The sequence below is a fragment of the Anthonomus grandis genome, chromosome 12 (genome assembly GCF_022605725.1).
Source record: "Anthonomus grandis grandis chromosome 12, icAntGran1.3, whole genome shotgun sequence".
Classification (NCBI taxonomy): domain Eukaryota; kingdom Metazoa; phylum Arthropoda; class Insecta; order Coleoptera; family Curculionidae; genus Anthonomus; species Anthonomus grandis.
This window is the reverse complement of record NC_065557.1, coordinates 27,129,450-27,153,714: the sequence shown is the minus strand read 5'-3', so window position 1 is coordinate 27,153,714 and position 24,265 is coordinate 27,129,450. Positions and strand designations below refer to the sequence as shown.

Sequence of the window (24,265 nt, the reverse complement as noted above, 5' to 3'; positions counted from 1 at the left end):
TGCTCTCACCAGGGAGTCGGGCAGCCGTTTAATGAAGGGTGGATATAAAAAGCCAGAAAAAAAGTATCAATATAAAAGGCACGTTTTAGGACAGTAATTATCAAATGTAAATTATAAGCAATTTAACTTATATCACCATGTCTTGGTTTAATAATTATTACAAATATATAAGTTATTCATGCATAAAAAAATCGAATATCAAGCGAAAAAGTCAGGTCTTAGAAATCCCGTTAAGTAAAAAAAGGAAAAAAGCATCAACAACAAAAAAATATTGTATCGGAATTCAAGAACCTGGAAAAGGTCAGAAATATACTTTTATATCTGGGACACACTTTTTTAAATTTCCATGTCGGATTCCAGAACTTTCACTAGACTCGCATTGACTGTCTATATTTAATTGCTCCAAGATAAACAACAAAACTGATTAAAATACAAGTAACGTAATCTCTTTTAAAAACCCATGGAATAATTTGAAAATGCTTGGATCTTTCTATATGATTTTTGATGGTGGAGACCATTAAGAGTCATAGCAAGCAAGTATATAAAATCTTGAAAATTGAAACTATACCAGGATTTACAATAAAATAAAATAAATATAACCTGGCTAATACGTGGCCATTCTTTGTCCTCTCCTATCCCTCAAATCCCTTTCCCCAAAGTCGTAAATAGTAACATAACTTCGTTGAAATATATAGACTTTGCTTTCCCCCCCTTGCCGGTGGTAGCTGAACCTATTCACGCCAATAGCCAGGCCGGATACATAGTGAGTGAAGCGTCAAGATGCATTTCAGAATTAAAAATTATGGAAGTTATCGATTCAAGGAACAAGGAACATATCCGACGCTTTTCCCGAAGTAGCGCCAATAAATTAAAAAGACAACCTAAATAGGACCCTCAAACAAGATGGATTACTAAAAACTATATCCTATAGCTGAAATGATTAACGGAAATGTAAGAGCCCTAAAATAAACTTCACTAACCAATTTCCACTACAAAATAAAAACAATACAGTACAAACACATAAGAATATTTAGCCTATTTTCATTTTCCTAACAATAATATGTATAAAATATTAGAATGTTTTCAAAACCATCCACTGGTATTCAAAATGCTTTAAATAAATTATAATACAATATTAGCGACAAATTTTATTTCTTTCATGAAAATTTTGGCATTAAAATTTTAATAATTATTTTTTTATTATCTATTGCACTGACTATATTCATTCTGAGTATTTATGTTTACCTGGTAGAAACTAAATTCAGTAATTTGCTTTTGTGCATCAGAAGATGCATGAGTTTAACGCATTTTCTAAACTAGATATTGCAAATTAAGCGAAATTATTATATTTATTGCTCAAATGGGACAGAAATCAGAGAAAAAAATAGGGTAGGAAATAATAAAGCCCTAGGTCGTATATTTGTCAAACAGCATGCAGTCGTTAATTATTAAATAGCAATTATCAAATTAGTTTTAGATCAATTAGAACTTTACCTGGTACTGCTGGGAACTGTTTCCACTAATTAAAGGTCGAGCAAGTTGCTGAACTCTCTGTGCCTTGCGCCTTAAGCCGCGCACCTCCGCTAGCAAAGCTTCATATTGAGAGACGGGAAGAGACATTGCTTATGACTTGTGTCAATCTCCTAGCTTTATACTGTAAAGCAATAATTTTATTAAACTAAACGCATTAAAAATATAAAAGATTTAAAAAATAATGATTAATAAAATAATGAATCAGTTAGCAAAATTTAAAAAAGTTGTCGTCAATGATAATCTATTTTCTTTGATCTAAAACCCCACTTGTTTGCATGAAATGTGTTAATTAGATAACAATAAAAAGTTCCTTTTCCCTCTTGAAAAATAAGTCATAAAATAGATTCTTAGATTATTCTTCCAAAAAATGTCAAATAGTAAAAATAATAACGATTAATTTTAAAAAAAATTATGAATTGGTAGACAAGCAAGCAAGAAAAAATAATATTAAAATACAATAAAGAGAAAAAATACATATGATAAAACAATACAAAATACACAAAATTTTAAAAGGTCAAAAAAAATACAAACTGAGTGAAAATATTCATCAAAAGCATGTTGGATGCTTAGCCGCAGCTTATTAAAAAATTGTTTAAGGTTATATATTAGAATAGAATAGAAACTTATAATGAGGAACTCTTGATGACTAGATATGCTCTTACTAAAATATAAAATATATAAGGGTAAGAATTCCTAGACAAATGAAAAGCAGGCGAACGTAGATACGTAGAGGAATTTTTTTCTAGATTAAAAATAATCTCTGAAATAATTAAAAAAATAGCTTGCATTGCCCCAAAAAGGCCCATAGCGAAGATATAAATCCAATATGCATTTGACTGTCTTTCCAGGCAAGATCTTTAACCCAGATCGTCACTGCAAAATAGCAAAAATCATATGATAGTAAAAGTTCAGCTTATCATCAATAACAAGCATTAATTCGAAGTTTTGCTTAATTATATATATACAGTAAGAACAGCACTGACCCCAAAACCGAGCTCTGAGCAACACAAATACCTTTAAGATATTGCAAAACACAAGTATAGGTCTTTCATAAGATGACAAATAGCATCAGTTGTGTTCATTTATTACTTGAAGGTGAAGCTAAACTGATTTTAACTTAAGATATGATTGATCTGCAAAAAGGAAAGCATTCAGATCTTTACAAGTTTCTCTATTAGTTTTGATACAATTGGAAATGTTGTTCTTAAGTCATAAAGCTTCTTAAGGTGAGATTAAGTCGGCTGAAAAAAAAACTGATTAGTAAGTGCAACATCAGACGATGATGATACGAATTGATGTAGACTATGATGCAGATTAGTTCCAATCCGTTAGTTATTAGTTCCGTCCAGTTAGAATTGAACCATAAATTTTCAAAGACAGATGTCCTTTAATATGCCTCCATAATTTTTTTTGGATTACACGATTTACTTCATTTGAATAGTAGGATACCTTAGCCACTTTAATGAAATGACGATAGAAATGGCGGTATTTATTAAAATATTGATAAAACCATCGCCAGTCTGTAAACCTTCTAATCAAATCTAATGATGGCAAGTTTCTAGAAGTAATTCTTAGTGAAGACAAATTTATTGGATTGTTTCCTTAGTTTTATTCTTTAGGTTGAAATGGTTTTGTTAAATAGAGTAACCAACTTTAAATGAAAGGCACCTATTAAATCAAGCAAACTAAAAACAGTGTCCTTAAGTTGAAAGAGCAGCACAATATATATAAAAACGTTCGTAATATTGGAGGCTAAAAATTCTTCCATAAGGTGATACACACTTATCAATAAGATATATAACAATATATAACATTAAAGAGAATCTTCATGGTCAGAGAAGGCAGCCCTTTTTACTAGACAAATAAATGCATTTAGACGACAGGTAGAACACATTTAGTTAATAATGGAAGATGATTAACCATACTTGCCAGAGACTGTACATACATCAATAAATTATATAACAAGTGAAATTGGATAGACCAAATCTAATTTCGCTTTGTTAGGATTAGAAGGAATATATATAATGCAGGAATCTTTAATACAATCTACATCGTGTTACTAACGATTAACGATGTAGTTACCATTTCACTGTATGTTACCATAAGTGTACTTTAATGTGTGTTATTGTACTTCATATTAGGTCTGATGATGCTGTAAGGCGAAACGCTTAACCTAACTAATAGGCGGTGCTAAATTTGTGAGACTATGACGTTTGTTTTTCTGCTTGTTACATAGTATTAAAGTTTCTTTAAGAATAATGGATGAATTTTTTTGACTCATTTTGAATAGCTTGACCTACTTTTTGACACTTCCTAATGTTATTGCTTGTGACAGTAATATTAACTACTAGAGTAGAATAGTGCCACATGCAGAGTAGCCCATCAGAGTGAGGTATACTTCTGACCAACAGGGTTGAACCACTTATAGTTCAATGTTACATACGCGTCACCTCATGTAGGAAGCGCGAAGATCCGTCTTCTTAGTTCCTATCTTGTTGGCCCTGGTATACTTATTTACCACTACCACAATTACCACTTGTGGCATGTAGGATTTTACAATATTAACTATTTTTATTTTAGAGTATCTAAATATTATTAGATGACTCCAATTACTGATCTTTGTTTGCTAAATGTTGATAGAGACTGTAAAATTTACTTTTATATTGAAGCATAAAAATTCTGCTATTAAAAAATTTTACATTTTTTAATATCAGAATAGTTGTAAAATCTCGAAGAGGTATGGAAGCAAATTTTTAACGAAAATTTAGATGAATACCATTTCATTTTTAAGTAATTTTTTGTCTTTAAGAGATTACATTTCATGACTTTTTAAACAGTTTTGTTGTTTATCTTGGAAAGAATTTAAAGTAGACAATCAACAATTAATGTGGTGAAAGTTTTATAACATAATGCTGAAAATAAAAAGAATCTGTTTTTTTATAAAAGGTAAAAACACAAAATCTACAGTACATTTCACATCACAAATACATTTAATAAAATGACAAAGGATACATGTTTCGCTCAGCTAGAGCATCATCAGACCATAACATACTCAAAACACCTATCATATAGATAAACAAAGCTTACCAGCTTTGTAAACATGTAACCTTTGTCATTTAATTAAATGTATTTGTGATGCTGTAGATTTTGTGTTTTTACCTTTTATAAAAGTGTATGACCAGCATCTTCGGGATAATGGATGAATCTTTCGAGTTAAAATAATGTGTTCCTGTGTATTCCAGATATGATTAAGGTCCTGAGTTTTAAATTATTGTCAAAAATAAAGCCTAACTGGAATACATAGAAACACATTCTTTTTAATGTTAGCATTAGATTACAAAACTTTCACCTGATTTTTTCTTGTTTGTCTACTTTTAATTGTTGCCATGATAAACCACAAAACTGTTTAAAATGTCATGAAATGTGACCTATTTTCAAGACAAAAAAATTACTCAGAAATAAAATGATCTTCATCCAAATTTTGGCTCAACCATCAAGCAACTAAGATTGGCTGCCATGTCCTGATGAGAACTTGGTGGTACCAGGAAAAAAATGCGGCGTGAATGTGAAATGGTGGGATTCAGGATTAAGTCACAATGTCCTAAAGTCAAACATTGTAGCTCACAGTACAAGTTTACGATCTCCAAATTCAATCTTCAAAATTTAATAATAATTAAATAGTAGTATTAAATATGCAGAAATTATAGTAAAAGTAATATTAGGTTAGATGTACATAATATGGATGGTTTTTGATACCATACATAATATGGTAAGTTTTTGTTGAATTCTCCTGTTTTCGGGTTACATAATTTTAATTATTGTTTAGGTCTGATGATGCTCTAGTCGAGCGAAACATGTAACCTTTGTTATTTTATTAAATGTATTTGTGATGCTGTAGATTTCGTGTTTTTTACCTTTTATAAAAGTGTATGACCAGCATCTTTGGGATAATGGATGAGTTTTTCGAGTTCATAATATGGATGTATACAGTGTGACTCTTAATTGTCCCCTCCCCTCTCATCTTTTGAGTGTTTATATAAAAAGTTGAAATTTGGCACACATCATTAGCAACCTAAATACTACTTTTTGGTCCCTACCTCCTTTCTTTCGGGCAAAAGATGGAGAAATTCTTTTTGACTGAGCTTCTAGAGAGCTGTAAGTATATGGTCAATGATTTCTTCCAAAGACATTATCTTCTTAGCACAAGAACCATTGAACATGTAGCTTAATTACACAAGAATATACAGAAGCAGGTTTTCTATCAATTATGATTGTCCAAGATTTTACAACACAACTACCTGTCAAAATTAGGTCACTAAATCTAAAACATTTTAGATGCAAAATCCAATAAACTTTACAACAAAATTCATTTTATACCTTTAACAAGTTTCTTGCCTACATATTTTAATTCAACATTATCAAAGAAATTGTTTTTGTTATTGATCTCAAACCAATTTTTATCTGTTGTCTTATGTCATGTAGCTTGTAGGTTTTATATTGATATTATATTATTTTTTTGACTTAGCAGGAAATATATATCTATCTATCAGCACAAATCTATTATTTTGGTATGGACAAACTTGAAAGGATATGATTTACACCCAAAACAAGAAGAGAACATTGGCAGTTGTGCAGTATGCTGATGGACTGGTTGTTGACTGGTCAGACCTTCAAGAACTTAATAATATTTATAATATCTGTAATTATTAATATCTGTATTGATTTATATTATAAAAAGATATATGAATGCCTGAACCAAGCAATACCCAAAAAACTAATGAAAAAAGAGACATTTGCAAGGGTAATAACTATCCAATTTACTTTTTCACAGAATTAAATGAAACATAAAAGGTAACAAAATAAAAAAAAACACAGACAAATAGAAAAGTTAAAAAAAAATTAATCCAAATAGTTTCTGAAACTTTATAAAATCCAAATGTTTAAAACCTATTACCAGAGGTTATTACTCCTAATAGCAGAAGTTATTTTTGACAGTCATTCTGTTAGTGGTTCTCTAGACATTGCTAACGCATTTGCTACCTACTCTGCATCAGTTTTCCAGCAGCCTGAGGAGCCTAAGTGTGAAAAATGCTGTAAGAACTTTGTATTTTCTTCTATATCTGATGACCACATTAAAGCAAACATTAAAAAAATAAAAACCAAAAAAAGCCACTGGTAATGATTACATACCTTTCTATATTTATCACGGATGTTCAAATATTTTGTGTGCTCCACTAAAAACAATTTTTAACCTGTGTTTGAAGATTAATGCATTTCCTGAAATATTGAAGTCTGTAACACTAACTCCAACATTCATATAGGAAGATGCATCTTTATTAAACAATTAAGGACCAATTAGTGCAAACATTTTTGGAAAACATTTAATATATCAACATATTTGAGCACCTTTATAAATAGGTTTGCCCCACAGCAACACAGTTTCCTGCCAGAAGTTTCAACTGTCATCAATCTTAATCTTCTGACAGAGACAATAGCAAAGGCTGTTCATGATAAGGAGCAGTTGGATGTGATGGCTGGTTGCTAAATTGGGTAATTTTGATTTTTCGCTGTCTGTACATAAATTTATAAGATCCTCTCTAAGCAAGAGATTTCAACAAGTTAAAATAGGCAAAGAAGTATCCACGCAATACACAGCAATTTCTGGAGTAACCTTGGTTCATTCATTTCAAATGTCATGTTTTATACTTAACACAGTAAGTCATATATACAAAGTTTAATTTCATAATTGATGATTTGTCATTGAGCAAAATGCATGTTTGGTGTGTGATGTGACATGCAGTCAAACTTTAAATTTAATCAGCACTGTAAAACCATTGTTAATAAAGCATATAAACTTCTTGGTTGATTTTTTTTTGAATTGATGCAGTGGGCTGCCACGGCAGTTGTGCATATAGGTCTCCTGATGGACCCGTCATGCCCCACTGGGGGTTACCAGAGCCCAACAACCTTAGAGAAACCGATAAGGCTCTCTGGTCTGAAGGACTTAAAGTCGCTCGGTACACTGAAAGTGTTACCCAAGTATTTGAACCTGACGCGCGTGAGTGCTGGGCACCCCCCGACTACAACTTCTTGGTTTTGTAATTAGAAGCACAAAAAACTTCAAACATATAAAATCAATTATAATGTTATATATGCAATGCATTAGTCAGACCCCATTTAAAATATGCTGCAGTTATTTGGTCACCACATACAACAGTACATATTGATAGGATTGAAAAAGTGCAACAATTTTTTTAAGATATCTATACTTAAGTGCTCACAATACCTATGCTTACATGAAAGTATGCTGACTGAATTCAATATAGTTAGATTAAGTATTAGACATACTTCATATGATGTACTATTTATTTTTAAGATTGTTAATAATTTGAAGTATAAAAAATTTTCCTTAATTAACAACATATCTTTTGTAGTTCATAAAATAAACTTGAGAATAAAAAACAAAAATCTTCCAATGTACAAGAAGTTCTCCTATTAATAGAATGATATATGAAAGTAATAAAATCTTACTAAAATGTGATATTGATTTTTTTAATAGCTCTGTCAGACAAATGTGATCTGTGATTTTAGCCAATAATCTAGTATCCTGAAGGATTTTTATCTATTCTTTGTTATTTTTAGTTAAGCTTATACAGGGTGTTAGTAAATAAGTGCGACAAACATCAGGGGGTGATTCTTCATGAAAAAATAATGAGTTATATAAATGTATATCCACAAATGCTTCGTTTTCCGAGATATAGGGTGTTAAAGTTTTTCTTAAAAATTGATGATTTATTTAATGCTCTGAAACCTTTCGAGACATGCAAATGAAATGGAGGCTTTTAAGAAGTAGTTATAGCGCATTTTTTGACATGCTATTAAGAATTTTATGTTTACCATTGGCGCGCATACGGGCTGTGATCTCAATTTATTTAAAGAAAAAAAAATGGTACTTAAAAATAAAAACTTAAATGAAAATGATTCAGAGAACCATACCAGAATCAAAGTTACATTATTAAAGTATCCCTATTATTTACCATATTACATACATATTACATGATATTATATACCCTATTAAAGTATCAGCAATCTTCAAAATTTTTTTTTATTTAGACTTAAAAGAAGCCATGCCTAAGTCTTTAATTTCTGCAGGTAGGCCATTGAAAATAAGTAATTTATGTACAGTGCAGCCTAAAAATCTTCTTTGGCCCATATTAAGACTATAGACCTGCTTTACATGCTGACTCACATGAATCCTCCAAGGCAAATTTGTAGTAAATCTTACACAGGAATTTTCAATTTCATTTTTCCATGCCGAATCAGCCACTGAAGTTTGTCGCACTTATTTACTAAGACCCTGTATACCTTAGTTAGTATGTTTTTTCTGTTTTATGCTAGTGAGCACTCTTTACATGTAATTACATTTATAATGTGTTTGTATGAGTACATATTAAATAAAATACATCACTATATTGGGAAAAACATTTAAAGAATGTTTATTAAGCTCCAAGAAGCCAACCTAGAGAATATTAGAGTGTGAAGGATCATTTTTCATACTTTTTAAGTTTAAGTTGCTCTTTAACTTGTATGTTCTTTTATTTCATCTACTATGATCATGTTTTTAGCATATTAATAGTTTTAATTATTAATATGCTTTGTTCAAAAGATGTAATTATCTGGTCATACTACGTCTTATTTTTAATTTAAATGTTTTTCTTGCAAAAAAAGAAGTTCAATTCCTCAGCCATGTATCATAAAATGTTATCAGAACCAGTCCAGATAAAGACTCAGCGACAAATAGCGACAAAAATAGTTGTCACATATACATATGACAGAAAATTTATTAGAGATTTTGCTAACCTTGCAGAACCTGAATCTACAAGAGCTCCCAGAGGACAATTGTTTCTAATTTGTCAACAGACTGTGAATTTCCAATTTATTTATTTATTGGCAGCAGTTAACTTGAATATTTCCACAACACATTATTGAACATTTATATAAATATTAACGAACACTCATTTAAAAAAAACTGTTAAATAGATTTCATTTTTCGAATTAGATAATGTTTGTTAAATATCTCTTAAAAAACAATGAGTAAGAATTTAAAATTTGGCGCCCTTGTTTAACTTGCAAATAATAGTTATTAAAAAAATTGGGTTGCCATTAAAAGAAATGATTGATTATGTCATATCTCACATTTCAGACACACTTTATATTTTTTTTTTTTTTTTTTTTACATTTAAATAAAGCCAATTTAAAATCCTAATCAAAATCTAAAATACCAAGTGTCCAAGCATATTTCTGAAAAAAAAAAAAATTTGATTTAGTGAATAAATGTATATGTGTATGCATGTGTGTCTATAATTAAGTATTTTAGCTTAGTAACTTACTTAGTTCATTACACAGCCATATACATTTTTTTCTTTTTGAAAAATTTTATTTTAGATATTGGGTAATAAAATGTGGGCAATAAAATTAGACATATTGCGACATATGTACATTACTTCTGTGATTTTGACATATTGAGTAAATGATTTGAATTTAGGTTGAAGATGGATTTTTAGGAATGAAACATCAGATATAAAATCTAAAAATAACACCATGTAATAGTTAATAGTAATTGAATATTTTGGCATTTTAATTTTCAACATTTACAAAGTCTGGTTTTTTTCGTTCATATTTTTTAACTGTTCATATCTGCTCATGCAAAGTTTTTTAAGGTTATGAATTCAGTCTTTAAGCCTGCTATAAATTGAATTTATGTATGCCCTAATATCAGTAATACCACAATGAGAGCAGGAATATTTTCAGCACCACACATTATTTTCTCCTCAAATTAAATACATAGATGTAAGTAACTGATTGCCTTGGCCATTGATGAAAGGAAGAATTAACCAGGTAATAAATATACTGTGGTACCTTCATTGTCAAATATAAGTTACTACTCAAAGTCAAAATTTGAGTGGTCACTTTATTTCTTGGGTTTCTCTTTCTATAATTTTGTATAGTTTAAGCCATTATCTCTGCTAAATTTCACTGTCTTTCACCTCATTCTAAATAGCAATTTTTTGTCATAGTAGTTTGCATGCATTTTTTTTTAAATATCAATATAGCTCTTATCGATTTTGTTCACGCGTGCGTGGGCGTCAGCTTTGCTCACTATTTTGGAAAACAAACCATTACTTTAAACCAAACCCTTCTATAAGGTACAAAATACAAATATTAAAATAATTTAATTATCCTAATCTTGTCCTTGTATCAATTGCTCAGCGATCATTAATTTAAAGCCGAAAATAATCAGAATCATGGTAATTTTTTTTTTTGCTTCAGAAACAGAAGAATCTGAGGAATATTGTAGTTTTAATACTTAATTCCTTTATACCCACAACGGAATGCAAATTTTTCTTATAAAGTAATTAATACTCACCATGTTTCGTCTAGGAGAAACTAAAATACCCAAAACACCTCAATAGTAAATTTTTTACTTAAAAAAGCACTGAATTCTTTTAATATGTATTATTGACAGACGTAGATAACGACAATGTGACACAATGCCAACTGTCAAGAAACACAAAAACAATGACAACTGACAAGAGAGATGACAGTAAACGTGATGGACGGCGAGATGATAAGCGAAAAATGGTAACTCAAAAGGATAGCAGCACGAACTTAATAAATATACCTAAAATATAGGTAAATTTATAAGTTCGTGGATCTGAGTCGTTAGTCTTTTTCTGTAGTTAGCCAATATACAGTGCGAACGTAAAGGTTGGAATAAATTCATTTAAAATTCAGGGGTATGTTCAAAAAAAAAACGCTCGGACATGTCGATTTTTATTTTTAACTGCGGGTTATCTTACTATAATTTTATGTATACAGGGTGGCCCAAAAATAAGTTACGGTCATCAACGTAATTTTTTTAAATGTAAACACCTATTTTTTATTTTAGATTTAGGTTCTACATCAAATTCTAAGTACATTTCATGTACCATGTCCTATACCTAAACTCGACCGTTGACGATTGAACACAATAAAAGGCTATTTTTGGAAGAGTAATTTATATCAAGCAAGAAAACATAAAAATATTTTAATTAATTTATTGAGTGTTGAAAATGGCTGCCACGAACCTCTTGGCAATATCCCAGTCGATGCTAAAATTCTTGTAAAACGTTATCGATAACAGAAGGTTCTATCAATCTTATTTCTTCCGTTATTCTAATTTTTAAGTCTTCAATGTTGTTTGGCCGATTAACATAAACTTTGGACTTAAGATACCCCCACAAAAAAAAATCTAAAGGAGTCAGATCCGGCGATCTGGCCGGCCATTCAATTGCACCCCTCCGACCAATCCAACGTCCAGGGAAAACGGTATCCAGGTACTGGCGCACGGGACTAGTGTAATGGGCTGGAGCTCCATCTTGCTAATACCATAAGGAATTATCTAATATATCCGGGTCTTTTGGATCAGGGTATAAAGTGGCAAGGCATGGAACCAAGTCATTTTCTAAAAACTCTACATACCTCTCACCATTCAAGTATCCTTCAAACAAAAAGGGCCCTATAACCCTGTTTTCAATCACCCCCGCCCAAACATTTACTTTTTGAGGGACTTGGCTGTGGCACTCCATCATCCAGTGCGGATTGTCAGTAGCCCAATATCGGCAGTTTTGCCGGTTTACACTACCATGAAGACAAAACGTTGCCTCATCAGAAAATACAATTTTTTTTGAAAATTGTGGATTAGCATGGCACAAGTCCATAAGTCTCTCACAACATTCTAAACGCCTATCTGGGTCATCTTCATTTAGTTCATGAACCAATTGAACTTTGTAAGGGTGCCAGTTATTTATACCTAAATACTTAACGACGGATGTCTGGGATATCTGATTTTCTAACGCAATATTGCGAGTCGTTTTATGGCAATCTTCTTCAACTGCCAGCAAAACATTTAGTTGCTTCTTTTCTGATATACTTGACCGACCTTTCGTATAATTATCCCTGACATGACCCAAATCCCGATATTTCTGTTCTATTTTACTGACAGTACTTTGAGATATACGTGGCCTATCAGGATACTTGGCATGATAAATTTCACAGACTTCCATCTGAGTGCGCATCCTGTTTCCATAACCAATCATCATCAAAATCTCTATTCGCTCTCGCTCACTAAGACGTACCATTTTTTGAAATTTTAATTTTATCTTTTGATAAACTTAACACAAGCAAAACTTTGCTTAGGCATCTAAATCAAACTAAATTCACTCAAAATTATTTGATTTCAACAAATTGTGACAAGTTAACAATCAAAAACACCAACCACAAATGTAAATAACCAAACAATAACTGATAGGTTGCTTGATATAAATAACTCTTCCAAAAATAGCCTTTTATTGTGTTTAATCGTCAACGGTCGAGTTTAGGTATAGGACATGGTACATGAAATGTACTTAGAATTTGATGTAGAATCTAAATCTAAAATAAAAAATAGGTGTTTACATTTAAAAAAATTACGTTGATGACCGTAACTTATTTTTGGGCCACCCTGTATACATAAAATTATAGTAAGAAAACCCGCAGTTAAAAATAAAAATCGACATGTCCGAGCGTTTTTTTTTTGAACATACCCCTGAATTTTAAATGAATTTATTCCAACCTTTACGTTCGCACTGTATATTCTTTATCTATGGTAGTTAGTAAAGGTGGGTTTTCCACTACGGCTAATAAGGCATTGGTTAAATTTATAAATTCGGTATTTCTTGATTGGGGTTTTGGCGAAGAGGTTTTTTTGAAAGTTAAGGGATTGATCATTGACCCTTCTTTCTCTAAATTCCAACTTAGATTTTTCACCAATACCGATTCAAAGGCACCACCAGCGGTACTTTTGATGATAAGAAACTTCAAAATAAATTATTGGTGGAGGGTATACACTATACGTACATACATACTTAAGTAATCCGCTGTATTTCAATTAAAAATATTACTATAAAACTCGTAATAATTATAATATTAACACAATAAATTTAAACCACCCTTTATTAGTTTTGTTTTATAAACTGTACGTAAATTTTTTTCAGAAATTATAACTTTTAATAAATAAATATGTAAATACCAAAATAAATAAAGTTGACGTTTATTAACTTGTACACAAGCATACTCTGAACATGAAACAAAATAAATTGCAAAATAATAATAATGCAACGATATTGTAAATACCGAGAAACAGATAATTTTCCGGAATGACACAAACGGTACACCGCACGACGTCTCGAAGGTTAACGGGAATCTTTCGGAACAGCATTCTGCCGAGTATATAAGGAGCCACATCGCCGATACGTGTCAGTTATCAGTTCAATAATTTAAAGTTCGGAATATTGGCGGGCAATTTAAAGAGTTGTAAATAAATGTAGTATATATATCTCTGGTAGTCATAAGTGATCGTGTTTTCGTACTGAAAAGTGTAAATTAATTACCTGACGATTTTCGATTGCTTTTATTTACACTTAACAACGAGAAAAACGCTACATTATATTCAAAGTTACGTTCAACATTATCAAATATCTCAAAAATTATTTGGTCCAATATTTTTCTAAATATACCAGTTTGCTCTGTAGTGTTAATTTTTATTCGAAAATAAATATTAAAAACTAGCGTTATAAAATTCATATTTATGTACTTACGTAACTGGAGTATCACACTCGATTGGAGACCTACGAAAAATATGGTACAGTTTGAGGGTCCGGTGACAACATGTTATCAGATAATTCTACTATTTGAACATTGCTTTAAAACATTAAATATGTTGACTACCAAAAATAAAAACTTACTTATGTTCAGCAATAAACTTTAATGATTGGTAATGCTTCCATAAGGGTTTGCCTGTGATCTTTATAGCTTTCTTTAGGCTGCACCCACTTTTGACATACCTATTTAAGTTTTGTCTTTGTCATTTCTACTCTTTTTGTAGGTATGCCCATTTTTTTTAATATTCTAAAGGCGTTTCTTATAAAATAGGTATAAAAAAATAAACTGCTTTTATTGACAAAAGTACCAAATTTAGGCACATGCAATATGAACACATAACATGGTTTCTTTAATTATCTTTAAAATTATCCAAAAATTTAATTTTTACTCAATATTATTATTTAATAAATACATACAATTGGGTGACAAAACATCCTTTTCACAAATGGTTAGTTTAGCAGCCCCATTCTTGTATCACTATATGTATGTCTTCAAATCACACATTTACTCTATGATAAATATTTCGTATAACTACTAAATATAAAAAACGTCGGGAAATGTAGAAGCAAAACTCAAAAATGTTGTACAATGCGCATGATCCGGAAAACACCCGAAGACGAAAAAGTTTAAATTCAAAGATTTTTTGGATATTGGGTTTTTCCCCCGACCACATAACCTTCTCGCGACCAATGGGATCATTCGCCAAATACCCAATTACCTATAGCAGGAAACCCATCTTAAAAGAAAAGGATTATGAGGTAGAACTGATGACAAAAGGCAACTCTTTCATAATAAAGATTTATTGCTCACACATCAATTCTTAGTTAATTATGTATTCTCATTTATAAGTACAGACATACATAAATGTCTAATAATAATAAAATATATGTTATTAAAATGGTAGATATTGTCCATGAGCGCACAAATGCCAAACTACTGTCCAGTAACACACCCAAGTCTCTAACGGTCGTAACAGGTTTAAGAACTTCAAGAACTTAAGAAGTCATTTATTGCTTAATAAATTACAGCTAATATCATGTAAATAATAAAAATCTGTGAGTGACGAATAACACAACAAAGGTCATTAATAGAATGAATAAAATAAGCCCTCGTGGGAGCCTTGAGGTACACCAGAAAAGACCTGAATTCTACAGATATTAAATTATTTATCGACAATAATTCATTAATCCACTTTAAAAGACTCAGACCCATCGCACGCAAGTTCTAAATGAGGTGTCTATGGCCCACTTTGTTAAACTTTGGAAAAGTCGGTGTAAATACTGTTCAACGTGTGTAATTATATTATGTTATGACTACGCCTATGAGAGCTCTTGGGCAAAAAGGCTGTCAATAAGCTTGGGAATTTCAGCTTTTATGCTTATAGTTTGTCATTCCTATTCCTACTTTAATGTATCGAAGTTAAGAAAATTATTTTCCAGAAGCGTGGAAAACATCCGGAACTAGTCAAGAGAGTCAAAATATAAGGTTAATGTAGGAGTATGGTTAGAAAATCCACACAATATTTTAATAAAATTGGTATGAATAATATTGATTTAAATTTGTTATTGATTTTTAGGGTCCATGTCCGTTTAATGCAAACTTAAATTAGAAATATTTATATTAAAACTTATTGACTACTAAGATGCCAACAAAAGGTGATATCAAGGGTACAATCAAAATTTTATAATTATTATTTGATGTATATTTTTTGTAATTAAAAAAAATATGTTAGTAAAAACAAATAATATTGAACATGCTTTTGTTAATGCTTATCATACTTATGCTTAATCGTTCTCTTGTAGGTTGTGCGATTTAGTAGTCAATTTGGGCCTTAAACCTGAATACTTCACCTTTGGCAACTTGTCAATGACAAATTAGTTTGAGTTATTGTATTTTTAGTAGAGGGCGCTTCACGTCAGAAAAATTTCGCCCGTTGACAAGATAACCCACATTTCTCTATAAGTATGTTTTGTATGATCAAATCATAACCATAACAAACTTGAAAGTTCTCTGTTCTCCCATAATTTTATCATCTATCATCAATATAGTTACTTATCTATATATTATATAAATATATACTATATATTTGTGTTCTGTGTTACTTATGTGTAACAAAAAAAATAAAACCGCCTAAAATGTTAAGATTTCGAATAATAGCAAAATTGGATAATTGCGTTAGAAACAAAACTCACTTGGAAGCTCTCCGGGAGAAAATCAGTAAAGGCCCAAGTTTACAAGAATTCATAAACAATCCTCACTCTGAAGATGACTCAGAAGCATTTGATTTATATGATGGAAAACTGAAAAGAGAGAAAGGAGAGGAGCAGCGATTAAGGCTGCCTCCCTGGTTAAAAAGGACTATTCCAATGGGAAAAAATTATATGAAAATTAAAGAGCAGCTCAGGGATTTGAACTTACACACAGTATGTGAAGAAGCGAGATGCCCCAATATTGGAGAATGTTGGGGAGGAGGTGAACATGGAACACAAACTGCCACTATTATGTTACTAGGTGATACTTGTACAAGAGGTTGTAGATTTTGTTCTGTTAAAACTTCAAGGGCACCACCACCACCAGATCCAAATGAACCAGTTAACACAGCTAAAGCTATTGCCTCATGGGGACTAGATTACATTGTCTTAACTTCTGTGGATAGGGATGATTTACCTGATGGGGGATCCAACCACTTTGCCAGGACGGTCAGAGAAATTAAGAATAGAAATAAAAATATTTTAGTTGAATGTCTTGTGCCAGATTTTAAGGGAAACCTAGATCAGGTTAAAGTTATTGCAAATTGTGGTTTAGATGTTTATGCTCATAATATTGAAACAGTGGAGAAGCTCACACCCTATGTAAGGGATAGGAGGGCGAAATATAGACAATCTCTATTTACACTCGAAAATGCCAAAAAAGTGAATCCTGATCTTATTACCAAATCTTCTATTATGTTGGGACTTGGGGAGACTGATGAGGAGGTAGAAGTAACATTAAAGGATTTGAAAGAAGCTGGGGTTGATTGTGTAACCTTAGGACAATACATGCAACCTACAAAAAGACACTTAAAGGTTGTTGAATATGTTACACCGGCTAAGTATAAGCATTGGGAAATAGTGGGCAATGAAATGGGATTCCTTTATGTTGCTAGTGGACCTTTAGTACGAAGTTCCTACAAGGCAGGAGAATTTTTCATTTCAAGTATAATAAAAAATAGATCTAATAAGGCCTAAAATTTGTTTTCTCTGAAGTCAAAATAAAAAATGTAGCCAATCTTTATTGTAAATAATATGATAGGTTTTTTTAAGTGTATAACAAATTATTTTCTTTTTTAAATAGTCAAGGAAATTAAATCTTCTGTCAGAATTTATTGTAGATCTGAATGGCCATCTTAGTTGCACTTAAATGTCAAAGATCCACAAACACACAGGCTAGCTAAAAAAATAAAGAATTTTTTGAGAATATAGTAAAAGGTTATTACAATTGATACTAATGTATTTGAACATATTTTAGTTTTGCTTTAAATAACATGTAAAGTACTAAATAAAATCTATATTGTTGTGACCAAACAACAAAAAGCTATTTTGTCGGGTTTTTTGTATACCCACGCACTATAAGGTTTTATCTACTTACCTCTGAGCTCATTTCTCCTTTTCAATATATTAATGGAAAAAAAAAATTATTTTCTTAATACATAATTTTTTTGTTTTATTTAATTACTTATATATTCACAAAGCCAGATCAAAATCTTTATAAGAGATTATTTTAAGATATATTCAAGTAGTGGGCAAGGGTATGCTATTCTTTGAACGCTTTATAATGATTTTGTCAGAAAATGCAATCATTAACTGTATATACAATAAACAACAAAGCTTAGGAAAGTTGATGAAGAACCAATGATATGGTTAACAAGAAATGACGTATAGATAGTTGAATTTCGGCAAGTAGAATTTTGGGTAGTGTTCAGTTATATTATAGAGTTTTAAATAGACATATATTTTTACTTAGATACAATGTGGATTGATACCTGTGATATAGTTAAATACTACTGGGTTCATAATTTATAAATAATAACTCTAATTTTTATAGATAATGCATCTTACTATTCGAGAATTTTAATAAAAATACCAAGCAGTAGTTTTAAGAAAAAAAATATGGCTTTCGGAATAACATACCTGCCTCTAACAAAATCCCATTAAAAGAGCAATTGCTAAATATAATATAATTAAGAATATAATTAAATGTTATAACTTGAAAAACAAGTATGTTATTGATAACTTCGCCTAAAATAATGAATATGTTTTAAGTTTCCCTTTGTATAAATGAATATTAATAACCCCATCGAACTAGTTTGGGGTGCATTAAAAATTCAGCTCCGAAACAGCATGTAATGCTACAGTTGTATTTCAACATACGCCAAGTCATTTCAGAATTAGGAAATAATGTATGGAAAAATTGTGTCGAATTCATAACTAAATCTGAAAACGAACATACAGTTTTACTACCCATACTTCAATAATAACTCATCCTGACGATTCTACATACATAATAAACTTAATAATTGATTAAAATGCTTGTAGAAAAAACTTTATTAGGTACTCTTAATTTTTTTAAACAAATTAAAATTGGCAAATTCATAATTTTTTCTCTTAATAGTCGGCGACACCTCAAACCTGTTGCCAGTATTCGCCTCATCTCTTTGAAGTTCGGAGTGCTAGTATTGCCATCATATTATGAGATATATAATATATTATGCCAAAGTAATGTGCGAGACACATTACCACAAGACTTGCACAGTCAAGGCATATTTTCACGTGAACTCATAAAATGGCTTGACCTTAATAATCGAACCAAAAATGGAACTTGATAAATAAGCTCACAAAAAATTTCAGACACTAAACAATTTCTTCGTATGAAAACGAGGGGACGTTAAGTGTCTTGTAATTATAAAGTTTTTGACATTTTGACTAAATATTGAATTGTAAATGTATCGTTTTTCATTGAGATATTAAATATAATTAGGTAAATAGGTTTTAGGACAATGAGAAACAAATATATTTCACCCAAAACCTTAGGCTTAAATCTTAATACCCGTTTAAGAATTTGTTTTTCCTAATTTTAGCTACTGTCTTAGTAAGGTACGTACATTAAATTATTACATTTTTTCTTTGTATCCTTTTTTATACTAAAAACGAAGAAACTTCCGATTTAAAATAGTCTTTAAAAAGCATAAAAAGAGACACCGCAAACCAGTTTTCAAAAGCAGCAAAAAATTCAACCAGATTTATAGCGTTTAGGTAATCACTAATATTTAAAAAAAAAATTATTAAAATATAAATTATTTACATATCTTTAAATGGAATATGTTAATATACACGATTTTAAAAGGTTTAATATATAACTTTTTCAATAAAAATGCACACATCAATATGACACAAAAATTTTAACTATAACAAGCTTTCTAATTTCCACTTTAATAACTGGAATAAATTGAGGAATATTTTATTAAACCTTCAACATGTCGAGCATAAGCCAAAAATTTTGTTGCGATTAAAATTTAAAAAAAAGTAATTAAAAGTTTTGTTCGTTGAACTATGGACAAAAAATACCCCGAAGGATATTTCCATGAAGAACATATTGGTACCTCTCTAGAAAAAAATCAATGAAAAAAATATGGGACTTCCTTCCCAGTGAGCAAAGTCCTTAAATCCTTTTCTTCGTTTTTATTCTTACCTGCGCATTTCAATTTTATAGACTTATATTTTCATGAAGTCATTAAACAGTAGCACCATAAAAATTATAAATTTTAACAAAATATTTTTTTTTCTTAATTTTTTTTTATTTGGAAATATTTTTTTTATCTTAATATTTCCGGAGCTGTTGAATTGTCTGGAAAATCAGCTAAGCGTTTTTTGGCTCTATTTTTATGATCAAACGATTTTTTTAATTGGAAGTAATCGGGCTATTAAGTATTATAGTAATTCTGTTCATATTACTTATATAATAATATAATAGCTCGAGTACGTTCTTGGATATTAACGCTACACAGGAATTACATTATCCTTCAAAAAATATGTTTTCGGTGCTTTAAAACATTTATTCGAGAAATTATTTCCAGAAGTGTCAATAAAATAATTGGAAGATCTTCGATCTACGAAGGTCTAGTGCGTTGCCTTACAACACAAAAAAAAATAATTAAGGTATTAGATATAAGACATAAGTAATGATTTTAGAGATCCATATATTGGTAATTTTACTTTTATTCAAATGATTACAAAAAATTATAAAAAAAATATAGACATTACATTATATTAGTATTTCAAACAAAACCCCTCTTAAAAAAGGCCTTTTAGCTTTTACTTACCATAGTTTGAAACCTATATGTATAAACAAACTTGCCACCACAAGTCTTGTTCGATACACGACGTTTACCCACTGTTTTGAAGAGGAATGGGAAAAACGGAAAAATAATATTCGTATATTTTATAAGCCGTTCGAATATTTTTTCTTAAGCCTTCAATAATCTAATTTCAGGAGATGAATTGTTTTTTTTTGTGCGAATGTGAATTCAATGAGCATGTGCTCAAAATCTAGAGTATTTAAAACTAACCATTAATTTTTTGATAACTATTTTTTCTTACCTTAAAATGTAACACCAAAGTTTATAATATACATATTTCAACGTTAAAATATATAGACTTTGGTTACACGGTTCTCGCAGTATTTAGTGATGTAAATATGCGACTTAAAATTCACCTGCAAATTTTTTCTCACAAAAAAACTGTTATCGATATTGTAATTATTAGTTCTTTGTCAAGCCTAGTACTGAAAAGGGGATTTTTAAATTATTTAAATATGTTTAGACATCATGTCGTTATCGTCGCAGATAATAACATCTTAATGTGGGAATGCTTGTGGCTAGAATGCATCACTTGGGAGCAAAATCAACGGCGAAATGTTTTATTTACTGATGAATCTCGCTTTGACTTTTATCAAGATTCTCAAAGAATACGTGTATGGAGGGCACCTGGTACAAGAAATCGAATCCATCATACACAGGAGGTTCACAAATATAGAGGAGGCACAATTATGGGATCGGCAGGAATTTCTCTTGGACTAAGTTCTTCTGAGATCAGCTGTTTCAAACTCTTCAACAGTGTTGGATAGCAATTCCCCAAGATCTGGATAACTTAATCGTTAGCATGAAAAGACGTTGTAAAGCCACAATCAATAAAATAGGTTACATTCCATATTAATTTTTTTCTTTTCGCTAATCTATGTTTTTATATACATAGCTAAATGGTAAACTAATAAGTGAAACCGCTAAAAAAATGTATTTAAAATCATTAGTGAACAATTTAAACAAATTGATCCGATCTATTCACAACCTTAATTATTAATATCTATTAGACTGGTAATGGCACTAAAGAAATTAAACAAAAATTATTAAAACTGAATAATATCAACTATAATTGTTATATGATACAGCTAGGAGATCGAGAGGGTACAAAACCTTTTTTCACCATTTCAAATGCATTGGTAGAAACAACTGTTTATATACAGGGTGTCCCGTAATTAATTGGACATAGGTTAACGTAGGATACCTGACAAGAAAATAAACCGTTTGAGCTCAATATCGCTTAGCAAAATGTTATTGGTTTTCGTTCTACAGGGTGTTAAAACTAATTTTTTACCAAACATTTATTGAAATATTTTGGAATCCACTGGACAGATTAATCTAAAATTTGGCGTACTCTTATTATTTGGGATGAGGAACACGAATATGATATCTATTTTGCCACTGCCACTAGATGGCGCCACATACAACAACATTGAGTGATTAAAAAGGTCATAACTTTTTTGACCTCCCTGTACGTACATTTGCGAGTGAAAATAATAAAACAGCATTTAATTCTAGTCAAAAAAGGTATACTTCTTGATCTCCAAAAAGTAGACCGTTTTCGAAATAAACGCATTTTTTTATTAGGTTGCGTATGAACACTTAATCTAAAATTTAATTAACAACGATAAAATTAGAAAAGGCTGTTGATTATAATAATTGTTCAAAATGTTCACCATCCACTAGGACACATTGTCTAATTCTTTTATTTAAATTTTGTCTGACTCCAAACAATGATTCTTCTTGGGCCCTGATGGTATTGACTCCTTCCACAATCTTTTGCCACAATTCCTGACGGTTATTTATTTTATTTTTATACACAAGTGATTTCAAGTAGTCCCAGAAATAAAAATCTAAGGGATTAAGATCGGGACTACGCGCAGGCCACGGATATTCACTACCTCTACCAATCCATTTATGAGGATAAATTTCGTCCAAGTAATTTCTGACTTGCAGTGAATAATGTGCCGGTGCACCATCGTGCATATACCAACTGTCACGTCTTAAATTTAGGGGCACATCTTCTAGAAGAATGGGTAGATCATTCCTTAAGAAATTTAGATAACGTTCTCCATTAAGCTTAGCTGGCAATTCAAAGGTCCCACAATACAATCCCCAAAGATACGACACCAAATATTTATTGAAAACTCATGTTGAAAATGGTGTTCTTAGGAAGCATGAGGATTTTCCATCGAATACATATGATTATTACGCCAATTAAAAACACCTCTCCTTGTGAACGTGGCTTCATCCGTAAATAAAATTTTATTACAAAAAAATGGATCATTCAATTGGCGCTCTCTCAAAAATTGACTGAATTGGAGTCTTGCAGCAAAGTCTTAAGGAAGAAGATTTTAAACTGGAGTGAAATGATACGGATACAGTTTTTCTTGGCGTATAATTTTGGACACCGAAGATTTCCTTACACCAGTGGCTGCCTCAATACGTCTTGTGCTGGTTTCAGGATTTTCGATAACACGAACCAAAATTTCATCTTCCATATCTGCTCCTTAGTCTTCCCGCATTTACGTTTTTTGAACGAAATGAGCCCGTTTCGCCTAATCTATCGTACAACAGATGATTTGGCTGCCTTCTAACCGGATACAGATCTAAATAACGCTGCGCTGCTCTTCGACTACGACAATTTTCTTGAGCATATACACATACCATATCCCGCATCTGAGCATTAGAAAAATCATTAAGCGGCATTTTTAAGCGAAAATAACACAAGAACACGAGCTTTAGCCAAATTAAAGACTTACTTATTAATACTTCATCTTGACAGGTCGTAGTTATGATGTGTTCATCCTAGGCAAAGCCTACTTTGTAAAACTCCAATAATTTGTTCATACGCAACCTAATACAAAAATGCGTTTATATATTCGTGTTCCTTATCTCAAATAATAAGAGTACGCTAAATTTTAGGTTAATCTGTCCAGTGGATTTCAAAATATTTCAATAAATGTTTGGTAAAAAATTAGTTTTAACACCCTGTAGAACGAAAACCAATAACATTTTGTTAAGCGATATTGAGCTCAAATGGTTTATTTTCATGTCAGGTATTCTACATTAACCTATGTCCAATTAATTACGGGACACCCTGTATATCTTCCCTAATATGGGGGTTCTGAAATCCGTAGTTAAAATATTCGGTTATTTTGAAATTTATTTGCTCAGCACTAAGGATTGGTACCACCTGTGTTTTCTAAAAAAAAAAAAATGAAAACGACTGCAGAATTAGGAAGCTTTATGGCAAAAAATACTTAGAATTAAGAAATCAAAGTTGCTGCTACTTTACAAAAAAGTGGTGAAATTGGCAAAATGTTAAATATCCTACATATTTTTAAATGAAAAATTAAAATCATTGACAAGTACCTAGTACCTTCACAGTCCATTGTACCGCCACTTTATTAAAACAAATAAAAATGTACACATTTGTCACCAAAAGTATTTTTTTGTTGTTTAGGAAACAATAAAACTACCATAAACTAATTAGAAATCATTAAAAATAAAAAAAATTAAAAAAGATTTTATGTATTATGTTATTGTATGTACGCATTAAAAGCTGTTTTTTTATTTTAAAAAATCTGACATTGA

General features: G+C 30.8%; 2 protein-coding genes across 3 annotated transcripts in view; one reads left to right on the top strand and one right to left on the bottom strand.

The window, feature by feature from the left end:
- LOC126743308 (adenomatous polyposis coli protein-like) overlaps positions 1-11,073 on the bottom strand; it is a 178,148-nt gene extending 167,075 nt beyond the window's left edge. For both annotated transcript variants that reach the window (XM_050450337.1, XM_050450338.1), the window contains exons 1-2: positions 10,961-11,073; positions 1,495-1,654 (exon numbers count right to left, since the gene is read on the bottom strand). In XM_050450337.1, coding sequence (XP_050306294.1) covers positions 1,495-1,620 — 126 coding nt within the window. In that variant the 5' untranslated portion in view covers positions 1,621-1,654; positions 10,961-11,073. The remainder of the gene's footprint in view (positions 1-1,494; positions 1,655-10,960) is intronic.
- A 5,164-nt stretch (positions 11,074-16,237) lies between these two features.
- LOC126743232 (lipoyl synthase, mitochondrial) lies at positions 16,238-17,850 on the top strand. The gene has a single exon (XM_050450227.1). It carries the CDS (start codon positions 16,410-16,412, stop codon positions 17,499-17,501), a length of 1,092 nt encoding a protein of 363 aa, XP_050306184.1. The 5' UTR covers positions 16,238-16,409; the 3' UTR covers positions 17,502-17,850.
- Positions 17,851-24,265: the final 6,415 nt, after the last annotated feature.

Bases quoted from the DNA above. Each gene is read 5' to 3' on its own strand.
- LOC126743232 (XM_050450227.1), top strand. From the start codon at position 16,410: ATGTTAAGATTTCGAATAATAGCAAAATTGGATAATTGCGTTAGAAAC.